At 35.8% G+C, this 20,783-nt stretch overlaps 4 protein-coding genes across 7 annotated transcripts; all 4 read right to left on the bottom strand.

Moving 5' to 3' along the window:
• Positions 1 to 582: 582 nt before the first annotated feature.
• On the bottom strand, positions 583 to 2,028 carry LOC125194229 (small ribosomal subunit protein uS19). The gene is made up of 4 exons (XM_048092340.2): positions 1,922 to 2,028; positions 1,694 to 1,839; positions 1,151 to 1,208; positions 583 to 1,017 (listed from the first exon to the last, which is right to left on the bottom strand). Exons 1-4 carry the CDS (start codon positions 1,922 to 1,924, stop codon positions 769 to 771), a joined length of 456 nt encoding a protein of 151 aa, XP_047948297.1. The 5' UTR covers positions 1,925 to 2,028; the 3' UTR covers positions 583 to 768.
• A 1,212-nt stretch (positions 2,029 to 3,240) lies between these two features.
• Positions 3,241 to 6,546, bottom strand: LOC125194228 (uncharacterized). Of its 3 annotated transcripts, none has more exons than XM_048092337.2 (7): positions 6,156 to 6,546; positions 5,176 to 5,539; positions 5,023 to 5,097; positions 4,047 to 4,938; positions 3,766 to 3,869; positions 3,594 to 3,688; positions 3,241 to 3,506 (listed from the first exon to the last, which is right to left on the bottom strand). In XM_048092337.2, the coding sequence occupies exons 2-7, from the start codon at positions 5,504 to 5,506 to the stop codon at positions 3,366 to 3,368; spliced, it is 1,638 nt and encodes a 545-aa protein (XP_047948294.2). In that variant the 5' UTR covers positions 5,507 to 5,539; positions 6,156 to 6,546; the 3' UTR covers positions 3,241 to 3,365. The 3 variants fall into 3 exon arrangements, with proteins under 3 accessions (XP_047948294.2, XP_088913210.1, XP_088913209.1); XM_089057084.1 differs by lacking the exon at positions 6,156 to 6,546 and adding an exon at positions 5,839 to 6,115 and having other exon boundaries at positions 4,047 to 4,935; XM_089057083.1 differs by lacking the exon at positions 6,156 to 6,546 and adding an exon at positions 5,839 to 6,110.
• A 1,809-nt stretch (positions 6,547 to 8,355) lies between these two features.
• Positions 8,356 to 11,885, bottom strand: LOC125194290 (uncharacterized). 2 transcript variants are annotated; one of them, XM_048092432.2, is made up of 6 exons: positions 11,238 to 11,885; positions 10,027 to 10,192; positions 9,511 to 9,687; positions 9,328 to 9,411; positions 9,075 to 9,156; positions 8,356 to 9,002 (listed from the first exon to the last, which is right to left on the bottom strand). In XM_048092432.2, the coding sequence occupies exons 1-6, from the start codon at positions 11,630 to 11,632 to the stop codon at positions 8,545 to 8,547; spliced, it is 1,362 nt and encodes a 453-aa protein (XP_047948389.2). In that variant the 5' UTR covers positions 11,633 to 11,885; the 3' UTR covers positions 8,356 to 8,544. The 2 variants fall into 2 exon arrangements, with proteins under 2 accessions (XP_047948389.2, XP_047948388.2); XM_048092431.2 differs by having other exon boundaries at positions 10,027 to 10,195; positions 11,238 to 11,882.
• Positions 11,886 to 12,896: 1,011 nt separating this feature from the next.
• On the bottom strand, positions 12,897 to 15,887 carry LOC125192757 (protein WVD2-like 3). The gene is made up of 7 exons (XM_089070011.1): positions 15,765 to 15,887; positions 14,234 to 14,780; positions 14,040 to 14,124; positions 13,826 to 13,911; positions 13,667 to 13,738; positions 13,457 to 13,567; positions 12,897 to 13,374 (listed from the first exon to the last, which is right to left on the bottom strand). Exons 2-7 carry the CDS (start codon positions 14,762 to 14,764, stop codon positions 13,135 to 13,137), a joined length of 1,125 nt encoding a protein of 374 aa, XP_088926137.1. The 5' UTR covers positions 14,765 to 14,780; positions 15,765 to 15,887; the 3' UTR covers positions 12,897 to 13,134.
• Positions 15,888 to 20,783: the final 4,896 nt, after the last annotated feature.

The raw sequence follows: 20,783 nt of genomic DNA, 5'->3' as shown, positions 1-20,783 counted from the left end.
TTGTAGGTTACTAGGTATAATAAAACAGTTAATATAGCATTGGCTGAAACAAGAAACAAGTAGAAACTAGAAACCAATTCTAACACAAATGTAGAACCTTAACACAGTGGGGATTTGAAGTCTGCAATAATACCACAACACCGTACGCATCAATGGATATTTTGGAAATATTACTGATAAATGATTAAGTTAAAATGATTGGAGTTTTAGGCTATTTGATTATATAATTTCGTTTCCTCTTTCAATTTGACAATTGTTTAAAATGACATCACTATACAGATAGATTAATGTTCAGTCACTACTTTGGGTGACCAAACCGAAGACAGATAATGCTACAAATCTCAATAAATTTATAATTTAACACTGCTTTTGCAATACAATGTGTTTCATTTTGAATTTCGATTAACTTAACCATATTACCACTTTTGTTTGCTGTGCATGTTTGTTGGCCAAAATCCGCACTTTTTCATGAAGTGCAAATTAGCATCATGGGTTTTTCAAAGGTTAATTTATATAGAGTATTAATTATAAACAGCAAAAAATTATTGAAAAACTCAAGTGAATCATGCATATAATAGACAATAACCTCAAAAAACGATAACACTCATAATCAAAAGCTTGCAGTTGGGTAAATTTGTGAGAGACAGCAAAAATAGTTTAAAGATCCATAGCTCCAAGAAAAACATAGAAAGACCAAAACCTAGGAATTTAAAGTAAACATTCTTCCACCCACTGACAGAAGAATGCTCCCTTCCACTGATAGAATGCTCACTTGAGAGGAATAAACCTCGATGAGTGGGTGGCACCGATACCAGGTCTACCGTGCTTGACTGGCTTGTATGATATCGAGAACTCAGCAAGATAATGGCCAATCATCTCAGGCTTGATTTCAACTGGATTGAAGGTCTTGCCGTTGTACACCCCAAGGACACTCCCGATCATCTCAGGGACAATGATCATGTTCCTGAGGTGGGTTCTGACAAGGGCGGGCTTTTCACCAGCAGGAGCTTCGAGCTTCTGCATAAGTTGTGATAATAAACCAGAGTAAATGAAATGCAGATGAGTTTTGACTATAAAGTTCACTACTAGAACACCACGGGACTAGCAGTCGGATGTCAGGGACACAACCACAAAAGTAAAGATGACTTACAGCCTTCCTAAGCTTCTTGATCAAAGCCATTGGCTTCCTGTTCAAACCCCTCTGGAACCTGAACGTTTACAATTAAAAATTAAAATTTTGAAAAGAGTTGAGACCGTAAGCACAACACATGTACAACCAAATCTGGCATTCAAATTGGTTTTAATCAACTGGTTCACAATATCACACAAACACTGTACTTATGCACAAAGAAAAACAGCAGCATTATAAATCAATTCAAGACAAAATCGACACTGTTACAATCAAACGAGATCTAGATCATCTATCCAAATTCATCTCCAACCAAGTATCACTCACAGTTCGCATATACTAATAATGATGGAAATTAAATCTAAGCAACACATACAACAATATGACAAGCAATCGAAAACGCATTGTAGATTATTGAATCAATCCGATCCTGTTCTCGGCAACAAATTGATTTCTTAAAACGCAGAAACCATAAAAATACAAAGAAACAAATAAAACCTAATTCGCGAAATTAAAAACGTCCAACACAATTTTTAGGGAAAAAAGTAAGATAAAATGGCATACCTACGCCTGGCCCGAGCGTTCAAGAGCTTGACGAGCTCATCAATGGGCATATCAAGGAGCGCATCGAGATCGACGCCCTTGAAACTGAACTTCTTAAACGTCCTCTTCTTAGGCTGCGCCGCGGTGACATCTGGATTAACGTCAGCCTATGACGACACAGATAGAGAGAGTCAGTGAATGCCATACATACGCCGCCGGTAATCGCACGGCTGAGAAAAGATGGCTTACCATTGCTTCCGGTGAATGTGAGACGCTTGCTCTACGGCTAGGGTTTTTCGCTGCTGAGGAGACAAAGTGTGGTTCCAAACTTTCTAGGGCTTTATTAATGAGTGATGAAGGATAATGGGCTGGCCTCTATATGGGCTTTATCCAACAAACAGTAAAATCCAGTCCGTTTAATAATAATACTATTAATTTACTATTATTATATTCTTTTCACCCAGCAACATTAAAAAAAGAAAAAGAAAAAAACACTCGTACAATAATTAGATTTTTTCACTCAGTTCAGTTTTTTGTTATTTGGTTTCAACTCAATATATTTATCACTTTCTCGGTTCCATGTTAATTGTATCATTTTTCTATATCAATAAATTTTAAGATATTTGAATCATTTATATTTTTGATAAAAAAAGTAATTCTTTCTTTTACTTTATTCTCTTCATCTTTCTTACTTTATTAACTATCCACTTAAAATATTATTTTTAATCTTCATGCTGAAAAGACGTGTCTTTATTAACAAGGAATGAAAGGAGTATTATTTGTATAACCCTCTGCCCCGGATTAGGACTTAAGAGTCCTATTTAGTTATTACACGAATTTTAAGAAATGTATAGAAAAGTGGGTTGAATAAATTAGTGGAATATAGCGCCCACTTAAATATATTACTACCTCCGTCCCTGAAAGTTTGTCCCATATTTTTACTTCCGTCCGTCTCCCAAAGTTTGTCTCATTTCACTTTTTATCATTTTTTTGTAGTGGACTTCATATTCCACTAACTCATTCATACTCGCATTTTATTATAAAACAAATATATATAAGTAGGACACACAATCCACTAACTTTTTCAACTTACTTTTCATTATATTTCTTAAAACCCGTGTCAGATCAAAGTACTACAATATTTGAAGGGCGGAGATAGTAATTTTATAAAAGTAAAATGTGAGTGAAATAAATTGGTGGAACGTGAAGTCTACTTATCATTTATGGTAAAAGTGAAATAGGTCTCTTATTATGGGACGGACCAAAATGATAAAATATGACTCTTATTGTTGAAGGAAAAAAATAATTTAATTCATTCAAAATTTCATTACAAAATATGGGTAGAGTTAGGAAGTCGACTGACCCCACTACAAGCCCACATAGATCGAAAAACGGTGTTCTTTTTTTTTCTCCATTCGTTACAAATGATTTCTAGATGATGATCTATTCATATGTTTTACTGGTATTTGAGTTCTTGCTTTTTTCTTGCAAAATATTGCCTTCATTGTTACATTTTTATAATACAATGCTCCTTTGATTCAATTTCTTCAACTATGTAACTATGTAAGTGACTTCAAAAACATTCAATAACATGTTTGATAATATAAACATATTATATCACACAAAACAAACAAAATGGATGCATTCCATAATCCATTTCAAAGCAAACAAAAAGAGAGAGTTGCTCCGTTCTTCACTGTTCCGTTCTCCGTCCACCATCCATTGTCGGCCGACCAAGAGTGTGTCGGTTGTTGAACTTGGAGTTGAGCTCGGCTAAGGAAGGAATCCGACAGCCGCTACCCAGGCTCCTGTTCCACCAAGCCTTGATTTCATCCTGCCAAACCCACAAACACAAATCAAAACCAACAAAAGAGGTTGTAGTTTCTATGCTTTTATGATGAATGTATTGAGTAGTAACAACCTCAAGAAAGTCATGGTTAGACACATATTGTGTAGCAATGGAGGATTTGACGCCGCCAACATCCACCAAGATGGATTTATTTGAAGTACTTTCACCTATGAAATCAACAAAATAATCATACCTTAAAAAAAAACCACATCCATCATTCATCATATGCAAAAGCCCCTCCTACCTGTTATGCAACCCACATAGTAACTACCTCCCCCTATTCCCGCGAGCCGCAATCGAACGAAGAAACCCTCTAGATCGCGCAAAGGGGCCTCCGAATCCATCCATCTAACATCCAATTAACCGTACACGAAATCAATCTATATGGTCTCATTCATTGAAACGTACCTGATACGTAAAAGGGAGACCAACCAAATCCTAGTGAAGTTTTCTCACTAGGTATTTTAAGTTGGTCTGCTTTTTAGAAAATGACAACTCACATATGAATATCTCAACGGTCGTTACCTGATAACATCCGCCCGACTGAGCCGTAGGCTCCTGATTGCATCAAACATCTCCGTCCTAGAAGCTGTATTCTGTGATGTGGCGATAGTCCGATGAGTAGGAGAAACACCGTAGGAGGAGCACCCGATAGTTTCTTCAGCGATCTCCTTGCCTTTTTCCGACCTATGAGTGTTGGTAGCGAGACGGGTAATCCACAAACTTGTACGAGGTTTGCTCGGTCCCACTGTCGTATTCGGACACGCTTCCCTTTCAGGAATCTTCGTCTCTTCGCCTAAAGCATCAGCAGCACGGGCCATCCCATCTGAAGCCGTATCTTTGGCTAAGTGCTCAACATGTAGATTTTCAGGTGATTTTACACCATCCACCGCGCCTTCTCTAGAAACATCGATGGGCTCAACTACCTTCTCCTCTCCCGCGCTCAACTCATCCGTCTCTCGACAGTACAAAGACTGCAACACGGCTTGAAACCCCATGCTGATGCTTGCAGCTGCAGAGCCTCGTGGTTTGAAGCACACGAAATTCTTGCTGTAGACATCGTTCGCACAAGCAAGAGGCAGAGGTGATTCAGAATCCTCGTTATTAGGATGAGGACGACGGTTGGTCATCATGTTCGATATCCATTTCATGAAAGAACTATCTGGTTTCATCACAAATGTAGATCCATCGCTTCCATGAATCTGCTTCTTCATCTTCTTGCTCCCGAGAATCGCATCCTCATCACATATCTTTCTCTTCACACCCTTCGGAGTCAGCCTAGTGCTCATAGAACTCTCCACACTGTCATCCTCTTCGTCCGACGATCTCCTGTAGATGTCTCCATCCGACAACGCCTTCCCTCTCCTCCTGCTTCCCATACACGAGCCTTCAGCCGGGGCTTCAGGAACCACGCCTTCTTTACGATATAAAACAGAAACATTATAACTCAGATAAATGGATAATCATCATTTTTATGAAAGAAACAGAATTATTATCATACCAGCAACTTCTATCCTCGATTGATCGGTCTGGACAGTCTGCGGATGGAATGAATCCGCCTCCCTCTCGACCACATCTTCATCAAACGGAAAAAAATGTTGATATGATCATATAATTACACGAGAAATCGTGGGTGCAATAGAAATGGACTCACCATGACTTGGAGCTACTAACTCCTTATCAATGATCAAGTCATGATCATCTCCATTTCCTCGCTCCATGCTGCTCGGTCCAACATTCCACAGCAGAAAAGGCTTCTTAGCATCGTCCCCACGATTAGCACATTTGAGGCTCAGGCCGGTGTGCGGTGACCAGACTAATTCAGACAGGGGATGATCCGTTGTTGCAAAAGCCAGCAGGTTCACACTTGATGCTGCATTTACACCTGCACCTGAGCAAGTACTTAGCAATTTCGTGCGGATTCTGAAATTCGTAACATCCTCCCCACCTCCTGAATCGACATCCTTCTCGTTTACATTCGCCATCTGCTTGCTGCGTCTCAAAAGTGGTCGCGATTCCTGAAATAAACACAACAAACATGTCATAGTAGGCCTAATAAAGCCTTTTTGCACACCTAAATCGATGTTTTGAAGTTATCAACGTTCCAAACACAAACGGGAACACAAAGAACAACGAGATCAAAAGAGCAATCGATATTGTATTCATGAAACGAACTAGATGATGGTAAATATAGCTCACTTTGAAACCAATAATTTGATTTTTTTTCATAGTTGATATGCGAAGTGAGACCAATCAAATCCTATTACGATTCCATCCCAAAACCAATTGGTGATATAAGGGTATTAAAATTGCATACCTCAACATTTGCTGCATTGACGATCATCAACTATATGTATCTATTCTAAAAAACACAACCTATAAAAGCATAATTAGTCCTGATTAAGCACACACACTTCATAATTTTTCATAAACAATTTGCCGGTGATCGGATCAGAAAATTGTCAACACAAGAAGCTTCAAACACAAAACCCAAGAATTAGAAAATTCAAATGCTATGCTTGAACAATTTCCACAGAATAAAAGCAATCAATATAAAATATACGAACTAGCTAAGAAAATAAAGTAACAAAACTTATTCAATTAAAGCAAAATCAAGACAGAAATCACACATACCGTTGGCCACAACAATGCCTTCAAACTGTTTGTGCTTTAGGAAGTACACAAATGGAATCCAAATACATGCAACACATACACATAAATATACTCTGTGTATATATATATAGAGAGAGAGAGAGAGAGTGAGAGGATGAGAGAGAAGTGGTAAAGCTGTGGTAAGTTGAAGCAGGCGTGACAGAGGAGAGGAAATGAGGAGTTGGATGTAATAATGGCTGAGATACTTCCACGTCCTATACTTCCATTTGCATGTCTCAAAATACAAATACACCGTACCTATACTATCCATATACTTATAATTTCACCTTCCACTACCAATGAAAACATCCATAACCATGAAAATGCATATACTCCATATACATGTCGATTTGCATCATGTAAGGAAAGGGACCTTACACATTAGCAATTAGATCTTAAGATTGGTTAGTTAGAATCTAATTGAATTTGTATCTTATCTTTAGTCAAGCTTCATGTGGTACCACTAATTATCTACACCAAAACTCTAGAAATGGTCCAAATCTTTTGCACTTATATTCGACTTCCATTTTCTCTCCCCCCACTTGTGCACTAAACAGTATCTACCAAATGCTTTGAATTGACCTTTATGTATCATATATGTTTCTACATTGGTACTTTTGAGTTCGAAATTTTCTTTCCTTTTATAGACGGTAAGTGATCTTTTTTAGATGATAACTCAAAATTAAATGATAAGTAACTTTAATTTAACCAGCCTATGCACTTATCAACTTTTAATTTAGTGATATACTATCACATTTCATGTAGATTCCCATTTATTCATGCTTTTATATATAGACTATATCAAAGGTTTATTGTACCCTATATAGGTTATACATATTTATTTTCAAGAATTTAATCTCACATTTTTGGACTAATATAAATAATTATTGAGGTTGATAAGTTTAAAGCGGTTAGAATTGATGATAGTGTATCTTTTATCATAACAATAACATAACAATGTCATGAAGCTAATTATGAATGGTGACAAATTTGTAGGAAGATAGAACCTCAAATTTAAATGACCAATTAAAAAATTCTACTTCAAGAAAGTCAAGTCTCTATCAAATGTGTTCAAGCATAGAGACACCCCACGAGACATCATCCATCCATTCATATTGTCCTAATAAACCCAAATTTTAAGTTGCTTTCATCATAAAGGCTTTAACAGTATGGAGCACTTAATTATTTTTCTTTTTATTAATTAATGGGGCGATTTTATATATATATACATTATTAACCTATAAACAAGTGTATGGCTCTGGAAAATGCTACTCTACTTTCGAAATTCTAATAAAATTACGCCTTTCTTCTTTCCAAATACAGATTAGATATATTCTTACATTATTTCGGTTTCTGTACTTCTAAATTTAGATTTGTTTTCTTATACTACATATATAGACAGACGTTACTGTAACAGGTTTAATAAAAAAAATTATTCATGTATAGACATATACGGCATTTGTAAGACCATACACAATGCCACCGAACCCGTGGCCAGTCACATTTGCACCGCCTAGTGGTAGAACGATAATGTCATAAGCCAAACATCTCGGATTCGAGTCCACCATACGTGATCCCGTTGGCCTCCATTGCAGATGGCCTAAGCCTACAGAAACATGTCATGACTCACGAACACATGTGGTAGAAGAGAGATAAAAGTTAGTACTACTCTTACAGAATTGTTGAAACTTGGAATTTGTTGCAGCGCCTGTGACTAACAAACTAACAGACAGCGTAGCTAATAACAAATCTTGGACTAGTCCATCGATATATGTCCAAAATTTTATGTATACCCTCTTTTTCTTTAATTGATAACTTAATGAGGAAGGCTGCCCTCTTTTAATGTGAGTGACATACGTGCATATGCAACGTTGCGTAAAAATGGTCCATAGAGTGTACGCACAATGTATAACATCGCACAGCCTCCGATTCAAGCTTATAACACAGTCTTGCAGTGAAACGCTGTTGAGCGGCACAAGCCTACCTCTACCGATGGTGTGGCATGTGCTGCTCACTTCATCAGTCATCCAGCGTGGTTTCGATTTTAATGCAATTTGTAAATTGTGAATGATAGTAAATGAGTAGTGTCTCTGAAATGTTCCATAATGCAGTTATTTACCACAAATTTATTTAAAGACAAAAAAAAATACATTTATTTCGATTTTAAAGTTGCAAACGAGGATAAAGAAAAAGGAGAACACATAATTATGATGTTATAGCCAGAAATATTCGAGTACATCGAGGAAAGCCATGACTAGGATCTGGACAAGGCGTGGAACATCCAAACCTAGAGCAATAATCAAATATGCAATGGCAAAGGGTACATCTCTTATAGCTGCATTACTCAATTCTAAAGCCTCTTTTCACCCGACTATCGCCTTCCATTGCCTCGTCTTGTAGCAATCCTGTGCCCTGCTCCTCCAATCACCAACGCTTTACCAATCAGACCTGTTTTCAGTCCACAAACAACAGCCAATGTTCCACCTATTGCTACCCACTTCCAATCGATTCCACCGCCACCTCTCTGCATGTCCACTCCTGCCAGCTCACTTTGCTGTCGTTCGTCGGGTTCTTGCTCCTTAGGATCATTTCCTTCCTTGCACGAGATTTTCGTGCTTGTTCTGGCCATGATAGCACACCTGGTTAGGGATGATGACTCTTGCTTTCTAGCATTCTGGTATGCTCGAAAGCCAGCATGTAGCTTCTTCACAGTTCCCCACATCCCGTGACGAATGCCTAGCTTAGCAACGTCTTTTGGGATCCCCATGTCTTCATAGTGAATGAGTGTGACCTCGCATGCTGATGTATGGCCATCTTTACGCGATTGAACTGCATGTTTTGCATTTCGTTACAATGAGATACCGAGAGTAGATCTTAATACCATTGATAACGAATTCTCACCAGGCTTGATAACCCAGCTCGAAAAATATAGATCGACACGCTTAGGTTTGTCACGCCTTGGCAAAGCTGCATATGGTACTCCCTGCACCAACAGCATTTGCAGAGTAATGTCCATTGCCCATAAAGTTTTGGAGTAAAATCATATCATACATCACATTCGAAAAGCAAAATGCAAGTTCCTAATAGGAGTGTTCAACTTCATAAGATGCAAATGGCAGAGGGAATACATGCCATGTAGAGCCAAATACCATACCTTTGTCACACAATAATATGTGTTTCCTTGTTCCCATATTTTCCTCCCAATGATATATTCTCGATCGCTGCAGAAGAAAGGGAACTGTATAGGCAGGAATAATTAGTGTTGTTAGGTGAAAAATCCATCAAGAAAGCAAACATGAAAGTATTGAAGTGGCACAGCTGCTTCTGCTTAAAGTACCTTCTTAATCCAGTGCATAGTCATCATCCCCGTAATAGGGCATTCTTCCAGTATATTGACACATGCGAGCATAGGATCCCATTTAGGCCGAAACTCATCATCCCAGAAAAAATCTCTGACAAGCTCTGGAGTTGCATCCTCAAAAATGGTTTTGCTTCGGTAAACTGTTGGGCCATTCTGTGAATAAAATATAAAGAATCAGGATTCATAAGCTTGCAAGTCCTATGGAAAACATTTCCTAATAGTAGGATGAAAGACTGATGGTAACAAGAAAACTAGATATAAGTCACATGTGATTCTCAAATGCTAGACATAAGAACATGAATCACGGAGTCACCAATATAGCAAGTGTTCGACAACATATTGTTGAAAAGAACCTACAAGGTAAAAACAGATGTACAATATCATCTTTAAGTTTTTATATGCATTAAAGAACATAGAGACGCAATTTCCCATGAGAACTTGATCCAAAACTGCAAGATGTACAAAGTACACATCCTACTAATAGTCTCATACCATAGGCTCATGGCGCCAAGCTTGGTAATGCATGTTTGTTGTGGAACGCTCCATCATGTTTTGCCATGCCATGTCTCCATTTTTCACATTAAGAAGCTTTAAAAGGTGCTCCAAGTCTTTTTCTATGACAACATTCGATTCTCCATCTGGAGCTCCAGTTAGGTGCCTACTGAAAGAGCAAAGCTATTAATGAGCATCATATATTTATAAAATATTCCACAGATCAAATCAAAACAGTAATTGGTTTTGAGTAGTATACCAACCAGACAGCAGTTTCAGTTTAATGAAGAACTGGCTGTGTATTAACAACCAGTAACTAATCAGTAATCAGGAAGAAAATTGCTAAAATGCATCAACCTTCACAGCAAAAGGTCAAAATAATATCATGAGAAAGGATAATAAATTACTGAATGGCTCTATTACTGGAATTAACCTATATTGTAGAAGAAAGCTGCGAAAGCATGACGAAGAAACCAATCGATCTAAAATCATTCAATAACCCAAAGAGGTGATGTCAAATAATGGAAAATGCAGCTATTACCACCAATAGACTAAATCACTATTTCCTTCCACATATTCCATTAAAAACCCTATGATAAGATATGCATGGTAATCAACCATTCTTAAGCAACAATGTTTCCAAGATTCAACCATGAAGACTCCATAGATAATCATAAAGCAGATATTTCTCGCTTATCTGAGCCAACAGATGGAAACAACAGTGATCATTAACGCATTTAAACATACGTGATTAGCGTAACTGCAAGATGTCATCCTTGACACCTTTATCATTCAAAACAGAGTTCTGGCCAAGTAATGCGGCATACTATATTCATGTGTTCCTTCTACATATTTGTGAACACAACAGCTAAAGATAACACGAGAGCTCTTCGAATTGTAAACAATAGTAATCATAGTACGTGTCTGTATATATCACGGTGAAGATTAATTTTCTTCATCCCGAATCCAAAGGAATTCCAAGTTCTCTATTTCCTAATTAACTTTTACTAACACCTCAACCACTAACCTCACTACAAAAACTAGAACTAAGCACACAATTAATTGCAATTTATAGCACATTTCTGAACTGTATGCGAATATAATAAATGTTCTGTGTCAAGCATCAATTTCAAAATTGAATACAATAAATCCACACACCAACAAAAATAATCAATATGCAAATATTTGCGTAGGAATTAATAAAATATAACCTCATATCACCGCAGCTACCATTATCAACCGACTCCTGAGCGGAATCAGACGCTGAATCTGCCGAAGACTTGTCCACCTTCCCGCTCACTCCACGGGATCGAAACCAGAGGCCGCGGCAAAGCGAGAATGCGGAGAGCGCCGTGAAGGCGAGCCAGAAGCGGCGCGCACCGAGCCCCGGCGGCAGGGTCCAAACATACCGGAGCTTAGATCGGAGGCCGAGGAAGATCAATCCGGACCACCGCGGGCGCCACGACCAGCCGATCAGCAATCCGATCATGACCGCCACCCAAATCGGCACCGCGCAGACCAAGACGTCGACGAACGCCTCCATCACGGCCGTGCTATTGAAAAATTCCATAGCACTGTTGTTCAATCCAGGCCATCCCCCTTCCATGTAGCCGAAACAACGAGGGATTATCGTTTCAAGCAGCTCTTAATTGAATCTACATGGGCTAGGAGAAAGAAGGATCTGCGGTGGAACAAAAACTCTATTTTAACGGTGATAATCAGGTGCTTCGATTTTCGATTCGGATAAAATTGAGTTTTACGGTTCCGTACAGTGGCTTCAAGCCAATGGTCGATAATTTTCAGCAACACTGGGGGAAATAAAAAAAAACATTTTACCACAAAAATCTAATCGTGATGAGATATTAATCGTGCTTTGTATATGGGATCGAACAAAAATATTCTTGATTCCAACGGAATCGAATTGGTATATATAATTCGTTCCAGTTTGAATTTTATATAAAATTTGATATCTATATTCTCGAATATTTTGGATCCTTGCAAAATTTATACTCTCAAAATTTGAATTTTTGAATTGATACAAATTAAGCAAAAATAAATTTAACTTTATTAAAGTATATTTGTTCAACTAATAAATATAAAGAAAAGTTAATTAAATAGATACATTACTATAAAATTAACTTAATAGGATTAATATAGTTGGGGACTGCTTTATTGAAAATGGGAGTATATCCATGGAATATTGAATAATTGAAGGTTTAATAGCCGTGTGATATTTGGCCGACATAAAATATTCTAGAACCGCGGTTAATTGTAAAAGTAAGGAAGTAAGGAACCACAGAGGACATAACTGGAGAGGAGATAACCGGTTGGTGGTTGAATCTGTAATATCTGCTCGATGAGGATAGTTCTCTGGTTCTTTCCAACTATCGTAGTCTCAACAATGGAGCGTCGTTGCACGCGCTTTGGTGGAAAGTACTCCGTGCTCAAAAACGCGACCGCCAGAGCGTGGACCGATGTTCTAAGTAGTCAAATTAAAAGTAGGACTGCTTCACTTAAATATTTAAGTAATACTACTCCCTCCGTCCCCCATATTTTGTCCCCTTTTGACCGGGCACGGGTTTTAAGAAAATGTGTTTGACTTTGTATTAAATGGAGATTTGTAGTGGAGTATGGATCCCACATTGAAATTTGGGGGAAAAGTGAAGGGTATTTTGATAGTCTATTTTAGGTAAATTCTAAAGGGGACAAATTTTGTGGGACGGACGGAAAAGGAAATAGGGGACAAATTTTCAGGGACGGAGGAAGTACTATTTATTTCTGAATTTTAATTTTGAATTTAAATATATGAACTACAGCATAATAATTTTTTTCTAAAATTACTAAGTTTCTTTAAAGTGAAGCTGTAAGTATAGTCTATAAACACAGATTTGATTCACAGTAATGGAAAAGCAATTCATGATCAGACAAAAGTTTTTACAAATGCATCTGAACAAGTTACATAAATTTACACTTCCACGCATCAACATAAATACAAAGCAGTGAAGCACTCATATTGAATTTTGGATGAACAAGGCACAATACAGAGCTTTTCATCTCTCAATAGATCAACTTGTTTCCAACACTAAATAAATAACTTATAACTGCTCTTCAAGAATGAACAGCAATGTCCATGTGCCTCTCTCCGATCAGGCTACACGTAAACGACTCATCCATCTCCTCCCCGTGTTCCTGGCTTTCCCAGCCATTCCGTTTATCACTCCCGGTTTTCCTGTCTCTGAAAATGTGAAAACCGTGGCCAGCTTCATCTGCCCCTCTATTGGAATCTTTTGTATCACTGAAGCTCTTCCTTCGGCCCAACTTTGGAGATTTTGCTCGAGTTGGAGGTGGCTGGTTTTTCAGAAAACAGTCAAATGCAAACGCTACTCCTAGATTTTGCTTCATTATAGTATACAGAATTCAAATGCAGTACCTTTTTCAATTCGACTTTTGGAGGTGGTCCGTCATGATAGAAGCTCGGCATTGGACTTGCTTTGAAATTTAAACTCTTCCTCAGTTGCTTGATTGCTGCTTCAGACTCTTCCTACAAAATCGAATAAGCCAGAAAAGTACTGCAATGAAACATTTTACAACCAGATTTGAGTTAAAGCAAATTTTCAAAGAATTTCAAATTTGTGACTACCTTAGTCCTTGCCTCATACTGATTTTTCTCAGCTTGTAATGCTTGATGCTTTTCCTCCAATTTTGTAAAAAACTAAAATGGACGAGTATCGTCACAAAACAGGACATAATCACATATTCTACTTTGCTTGCAAGGTAAAATCAATAGATACTATAGTACCTCCCTTCTTCTTTCAGCACGCTCGCTGCTCTTAAACGTTGGGGCTGAGGCAACTGTTATCTTATACTTTCTCGCTGGCGCAACAGTACTTCAATAGTTTAGGCAAATCAAGATAAGCAGTCACACGAATACTACTACTATAACAAATAATCATGATGATGATGATACTAATAGTGTAGTATTAAAAAATAGGTTTATGCTAAAATAGGATATGGTGAGGTAACGGAGCAGTTTTCTTCGTCAGCTACCTTCTTGTTATCGAGCTGCAGTGGCTTCCTTTGGACAATAGGTGTGACCATCTGCACCCACGTGCTCAAAGAGTCACTATAGTAATACCTTAATAAACTTTCATTAAAACCGGATCACATATCCAAACAGATAAATGTTCTAATTGGTCTGCGAATTTACCAGATTCTGCTTCACAGAACTAGGCTGCAGCGGGACACGAACATGTGATGGCTTGTCTCCATCAGTGGTATTGCCGCACTCACCTCCATTAGGACGGGCTCCATGTAGAGCGCGTTTTTCAGTTGCCAGAGCAAATGGCTGTGGCACTGTGCATTTTGCTTTGCAGCTCCCAACAGCTGGTTTGGTAGCTTTTCTGCCACAGGGTTGTGCCTTCTTATCATGATCTCTCGCCTTTTGACCTTCTGCTGTCACACCATCCTTCTCGATCCCATTCTTGGATTCAGGAACACTCTCCTGCTGACAAGGTTTTGTTTCCTCGGACTTGACACTATTGCATTCCTTCACCACACAGTCGGCATTCTCATCTGATACATCAACGAGCTGAGGATCAATGTCGATAATCTCAGGCAGCTGTGCCACATCCTGCTCACAGGCATTCCTACAACCTGAGCCGTGGGTGTCACCATTTGCGTATATAATGACACCATCCGGCTCCTTGTCAATATGAACATCGCTGCCATCTATCTCCATATCACTAAGACAATAACTACAAAAGCACAGGTTTAACAATCCATGTATAACGTTTTCTACTTTTCTAAAGTGTTTACATAATCAATGTCTCAGTACTGAAGTGATTTCACATAAAAGCAGTTTAAACATCCATATACCACCATGTCATCTCAATCAACAAAAGAAACAATATCTAAAACACTTCATCAAACTTGGTAGCATTCACAACACTTCACAAAACTCGATCCTTTTGAAAGGTGTGTGTTAGTGCTTTCTAACCTTGAACTAGCCACCAAAATATACTAGCTATCGATCACGGATGAAACAGAACATGAAAACAAACCCATGATCATATTTACCTATGTTGGCAATAAGCATCCTTTTTCCAAAATACACAAACACAATCATAATATCATATTTACACACATTTTAGAATTCAATTCCAAGAGGTTTATCAATATGAGACACTAACGAGCATCTAAACAACCGATGATTCGATATCTTCCATGTCAATCGAAATCTAGACATTATAACTTCAATATTTTTCTGCATTCAGTGATATGTAAATCTAATTGTGACAACAACATTGCTATCAAAAATCAGCCAACCAAGATTTTCGTTTTCATTATACCCCTAATTATTCATTAACAGTAATAAGAATTAAGAAAATGACATATCTTAGTCCATGCCCCAGCTTCTTACAAGGTACAACTCTGGCTGCACAAGGTACCAGATGATAAAATGAAAAATGCATACTTCGCCGCAGAATAAATTGTAGAATCACTCTTATCAATTTCAAAGTTCAGAGAAGTTCTGTTAAATTTCGTAAAGAGGGAATAATTCCAGCACCCAAACATTCTTATCAAAATCAGATCTGAGGTAAAAAAAAGTTCATAAATCAGATAAAACGAAACATGAAGGAAAATTTGATCAATAGTTACAGTTTTGTGCAAGCAAAACGCACACAACATAAATATTGAGAAGAGAATAAAGAATTGAAAATGTAGGAAATTCTGCTCACGGGTATGCTAAAAATCAAATCTTTTTTGCTTAATTTGGCTTCTGGTTTTCCTTATCAAGAGCCTTCTTCAACTCCCAGTGTGTGAACTGTGAACTGTGTGACGGTGGGCTTTTTCTGTCTTCTGTTGCAAATAGTTATAGAGAGTAGAGCGGAAAAAAATAACGACGTTAGTTGACGGCGGTTTAAATTTTCAAATTTTATTTTTTAAAAAAAGTAAATTGTGCCTGGAAATTGGAGGTAAAAAATTTGAATTATTTTGTACGTACATGGTTTTCTTTTTTACTTTTGTTTGTAAATTTTAAAATTTTATAGTATGATAATAGAAATATGTAAATAATTGGGAAAATATTTCATTCCGACTATTGGATATATTGAAAAAAACTTCCATACTTGCACTTATACATTCGAAACATTTATTTTTCTTATTTTTATATTATGAACTAGTGAATATTGTGAATTAATTATGTATTGTTTACTACTATCAATCTATCATGGTGCATAGATTGAATTATTTTGTAATAGAGTGCAAGAAACAACCATTCAAAGAGAGAACTAACTTTGCTTTAACTCGAAGTTGAAAATATGAGTCCAAACATAGGAATATGTTACTTGTAGTTGTGGTAAAAGAAGATTTTTTACATCATTTTATAAACCTTGTGAATATTGGCCTAAATTATCCTCTGAATCATGAAAATCTGCATATTTTCATTACTTAACAAAGTCACGGTCTTTAATTTTATGAAATACGCAATTTATTTTCATATTGCATCTTGAATTTCTTGAAGCAAAATAAGGAACAACTGAAGGAAAAAAATTATTTTTGATACAGAGAGAAAGGAAAAGAAAATTTGTAATTTCTTCTCAATCTATTCATGCTAATTACGATTTGTTTATTGAAATAAATGGGTGGAACCATAGTTATACAGCTAATGATAATTTTGACAGTCTAACTATGAAGGGATAGATTGTCATAACGACGTTTAAGTCTCAACTGTTTAGACAATAGTAATTAGTATTTGCCATTTGTGGCCCAATAATTATTGCATATGATGGATCCCATCACTGATTAATATTGCTAACCCTTTTGATATTGCCCCTATACCTTATTATTTATTACTCTATATTTTTGATTAATTCTCATTTACTAAATAAAGATTAATATTTTTTTTAAAATGTTAGTGTACAGCATGTTGATTTATTGATCACTCAAAATAACGACTTAATCTCAAAAAATAATACTATGCTCAAGAGTTGAATACTGGAGGAAATGGAAAAGAAAGAGAGAAAAAGAGAAACTAATCATGCAAATACCAAAAATCTCAACCTTTTTCCATTAATATATATGCTCAAGAGTTGAATCTTTCTTTTTTTAGTTGGATAAGGTTGATAAGCTCATACCTAAAAAATAGGAGTAAACAATAAGTATGACATATATAATTAAATTATCTTTGTATCTGAATTTTTAATATTGTATTTGTTTTACCACCTTTGAATATCGTTTCGTAATCAACCACTTAATATTTATAATTATCTAAAATGTTCAGCAAATATTGGTTGATCGCTTTCATTATGTAGCGATTAGTTACCGACTAATCCTTAATTTAGCAGCTATTTTGGGTTGACAATTTAGTCGAGAAACATGCCTAGCTAATTGAAGCCGAAATAAAAAAAACTCAATTAGCATAAAGTGTTTCTTAACTTTCTAAAGTAAATACAATCTAATAAGGTATTTTTTTGGAGTTTTATATTGCTAATGAAATTGACTTTTGCTTGTATTTTGATTTTTTGGGATGATCATTATTAAAAAAAAAAGTATGTTAGTCTTTTATTGTACGCTTTTTGAAACAATTTTTTTTTTAATGGCATTAGTGAAATTTAATGAATATGTATAGTAATATCATAGTACAAAACTACAAATTACTTATAATGTTTGTGATAGTATAGAGGTCTGATTTAATTTTTATGATAAAATTATAGTTATTGAAAAAGAAATATGTGATAGTTTGTAGACACTGTGGAACTTGCTTTAATCTCCTTTTCTCGTAATACAAAACATTATCATATGCTAACATTCTACAACGACTTCTGTAATTTGATGCTATTGCACTCTCTATATTTTTAATGTAGCTCAATCATATCCATTTTCTACAATTTAAAAATAAGAATAAATATTTTTAAAAAGGCTAAGTTACAAATCAAGCAAACGAATTGCTGTCCATGTTTTTTAGGTCTATCTGCACCTTAACTAAAGCGCGGTAACCTATTAATTATTGTGTTTAATTTAATCCAATCTATAAAGTGGTTATCGAAAAGGATGATCCTTCTTTTCTTACCAAACCCCAAAAACCTCTACTTATACATATTATAATGGAAACAAATATAGTTAGTGTAACATTTGGTAATGGAATAAAGAGACCGATAGCTTTTATTAATATTGTAACTTTGTCCTACGCTTAACTAATATGCCATACAACAAGTATTTTGATAAGTTGTTGAGGTTTCAGCCGCCAACACAAGTATAAAAAGATTATTCTACTTTCAAATCATCTATACCATAAATTCAATTACTAATATTTTATTACAATGTTTAAAGTTAAATTAATACATATACAAACAGAACATATACTCCCTATATAGTAGGAGATACATGACAATGTAATTATCATAATTGGAGTAGGATGGTACGACTGATCATATAATCAATTAAAGGTGAATATAAGACCTTTTTTTTTTTATCTTTCAACATTGCTGTGTTTGTACTTTTCTATTCGTCAATTTACTCCAACCTATCGTCCGTCAATAAATATTTTACTCTCTTCGTTTCGCGGTAGTAGACACGTTTTTTTTCGGCACATAATTTAGAAAAATTATGTTAAGTAAGTAAAATAAAAGAAGAATATTTTAGGAAATGTAAAATGTTAGAAATGTGTTGACTTTTACTAAGAAGAGAAATAACTTCTACTGAAATGGCAAAATGATTATACTCCATTAAACAGAGGAATAACTTTTTTTATTGGCTTGAGTAATGAAAAATGTAAAAGACTATGTGGAAAAAATTAGTAGAATCTATCTCACATTCGCTCTATATTTTAATCCTTCGGATTTCGACAAATATGATAGTATGACATCGATCCAACTTGTACACTTCGGATTATTTAGTCAATTTTTAGGATAATTTTCGCATGTAACTTAGCAATCAGATAGTGTGTGAGAGAGATGTGATGACTGATGAAATTATAATATGGTCATATATGTATCAACAAAGCTGAAAACGAGCAATAAGACCATAATATTATTGTTATAATTCAATAATTTTCAAAACAAAGAGCAAAATGCAACTAGAAACATAAACAATTTATTTAGATACTTACAGGCACAGAGTCCTTAGTAACAAGCTCAACACATCAAGGAACATTGTTTTATATCTCCAGGATGCAGCTCCAGAATAACTGAAGTTACATCAATTTTTTGACAAAAAGAATTAGCCCCAAAGAGACGAATATAGCCTGAAGAGTTTTATTTGTTCTACATGAGCGGCGGATGCAGGTGGGGTCGCACGGGGTCGGCCGACCCCGCCGCCATCCCCGGAGAACCGCCGGAAGACTCCTCCCAACAGCCCCCGACCCCACGGCATCCGGAACTCCGCCCCACGATTCATCCTCAGACCTCAAGCTATTTTGCTCTGCGAAGGTGCACCATGAAAAGATTTCATCAGTTTCTTTCACGCTCAATTTATTCATTCTCGTCTTTTACGCAAGTACATAGTAATGGACTATGTTGGTAAATTGGCAATGATAAAATTTTATAAAATTGAGATTCACTTTCCACTCAATCTATTCATAATACACTCAACTAATTCATTCGAAACTACTCCCTCCGTCCGTGAAATGTTATCCAATTTTGTCATTTCGGTTCATCCGCAAAATATGGTCTGCTTTGCTTTTTTTTCTTTTTCTTTTCCATTTTTAGTAAATAGTCTCCACTTTCCACAGCGCAGCTTTTCCGATGACCTCAAGCAGCGCGGCTTTTCCGTTCTTCTTTTTATGTATTAGGTTTGGGCTTTTTATTAATTAAAAAATACAATCAATACTTTTCTTTTTAAATATCTTTATGTAAGTGTTTAAACTTTATTTTTAAATAAGAATTCTCTGTTTCTAGTTTATTGATCATCTTTTAATCATAATTTATTATTTTTTAGTTTTATTTTTTAGTAGTTTATTGATTATCTTTTAATCATGTTTTATTATATTTTACTTTTATTTTAAACTATTAGGAGTAGTAACTAATAAAATTTTTTTCTAGTTTTAATAAATATAATAATTGCTTTTGATCATTGATTTTAATCACTTTTCATTTAGATTAATGGATACATTTCTTTTATAAAGATTTTGCGCTTTCATCTGTTCTTCTAGTACTAATGTTGAACACGAACAACTATTAAAAGATATATTCATAGCTATTTCCAATGAAATAACTTTAAGTTAGCTTCCAAACATGAATACTCGTAGAAGTCAATTATCGCGCTTATAAAATAGAGATATTTCATTTATGTATTTTTATTACTATTTTATATATTTAAATATTACTCCTTATATTAATTTTCTCATCCGACCCCACCATTTTTAATTTCTAGATCCACGACTACATCTATTTTGAGTTCATACTTTGTATTCACATGCCGTTGTTTCGAAAAAAAGCATTGGGTCCTCTTCCATCGATGAATATCGATCTCGATATATTCAATCGCATTTTTTGTTCTTAATTCATCAATTGTGTTAACATGCCTTTGGCGGAATCCGTCTAATCCTAATCAATTGTTTTAATGATCGGGTTAGAGGATTAACGCGCTGCCAACTGCGCTCCGTCCGTTGGTCTTATATATATTTTTCATTTTAATATCACAATTCCTTTGGAATTTACTAGTGGAGGAATACTATTTTTTAATAATGTTTATTTAGCTTTTGAGAAGTAAATTAGAAAAACATTCAAAATTTACCTTTTATAGGTTTTCTTAAATTT

Source organism: Salvia hispanica, chromosome 4 (assembly GCF_029641045.1).
Source record: "Salvia hispanica isolate PSC_SH4W2 chromosome 4, Shi_PSC_v1, whole genome shotgun sequence".
NCBI classification, from domain to species: domain Eukaryota; kingdom Viridiplantae; phylum Streptophyta; class Magnoliopsida; order Lamiales; family Lamiaceae; genus Salvia; species Salvia hispanica.
Note: the sequence above shows the minus strand (reverse complement) of the source record. Positions and strands in the feature narration are given on the sequence as shown.

Bases quoted from the DNA above. Each gene is read 5' to 3' on its own strand.
- LOC125194229 (XM_048092340.2), bottom strand. The intron at 1,209-1,693 runs GTATGCCATTTT...GTAAACGTTCAG, and splicing joins AACGCTCGGGCCAGGCGTAG to GTTCCAGAGGGGTTTGAACA. The intron at 1,018-1,150 runs GTAAGTCATCTT...CAACTTATGCAG, and splicing joins TCAAGAAGCTTAGGAAGGCT to AAGCTCGAAGCTCCTGCTGG.
- LOC125194228 (XM_089057083.1), bottom strand. From the start codon at position 5,865: ATGATCGTCAATGCAGCAAATGTTGAG. The intron at 5,540-5,838 runs GTATGCAATTTT...TGTTTATTTCAG, and splicing joins TCAATGCAGCAAATGTTGAG to GAATCGCGACCACTTTTGAG. The intron at 3,507-3,593 runs GTTGTTACTACT...TGGGTTTGGCAG, and splicing joins CTAACCATGACTTTCTTGAG to GATGAAATCAAGGCTTGGTG.
- LOC125194290 (XM_048092431.2), bottom strand. From the start codon at position 11,632: ATGGAAGGGGGATGGCCTGGATTGAACAACAGTGCTATGGAATTTTTC. The intron at 10,196-11,237 runs GTTATATTTTAT...TTGCTCTTTCAG, and splicing joins GGTAGCTGCGGTGATATGAG to TAGGCACCTAACTGGAGCTC. The intron at 9,688-10,026 runs GTATGAGACTAT...TTTTATTCACAG, and splicing joins CTTGGCGCCATGAGCCTATG to AATGGCCCAACAGTTTACCG.
- LOC125192757 (XM_089070011.1), bottom strand. From the start codon at position 14,764: ATGGAGATAGATGGCAGCGATGTTCATATTGACAAGGAGCCGGATGGT. The intron at 14,125-14,233 runs GTAAATTCGCAG...ACGTGGGTGCAG, and splicing joins GTTCTGTGAAGCAGAATCTG to ATGGTCACACCTATTGTCCA. The intron at 13,912-14,039 runs CATATCCTATTT...ACTATTGAAGTA, and splicing joins AAACTGCTCCGTTACCTCAC to CTGTTGCGCCAGCGAGAAAG.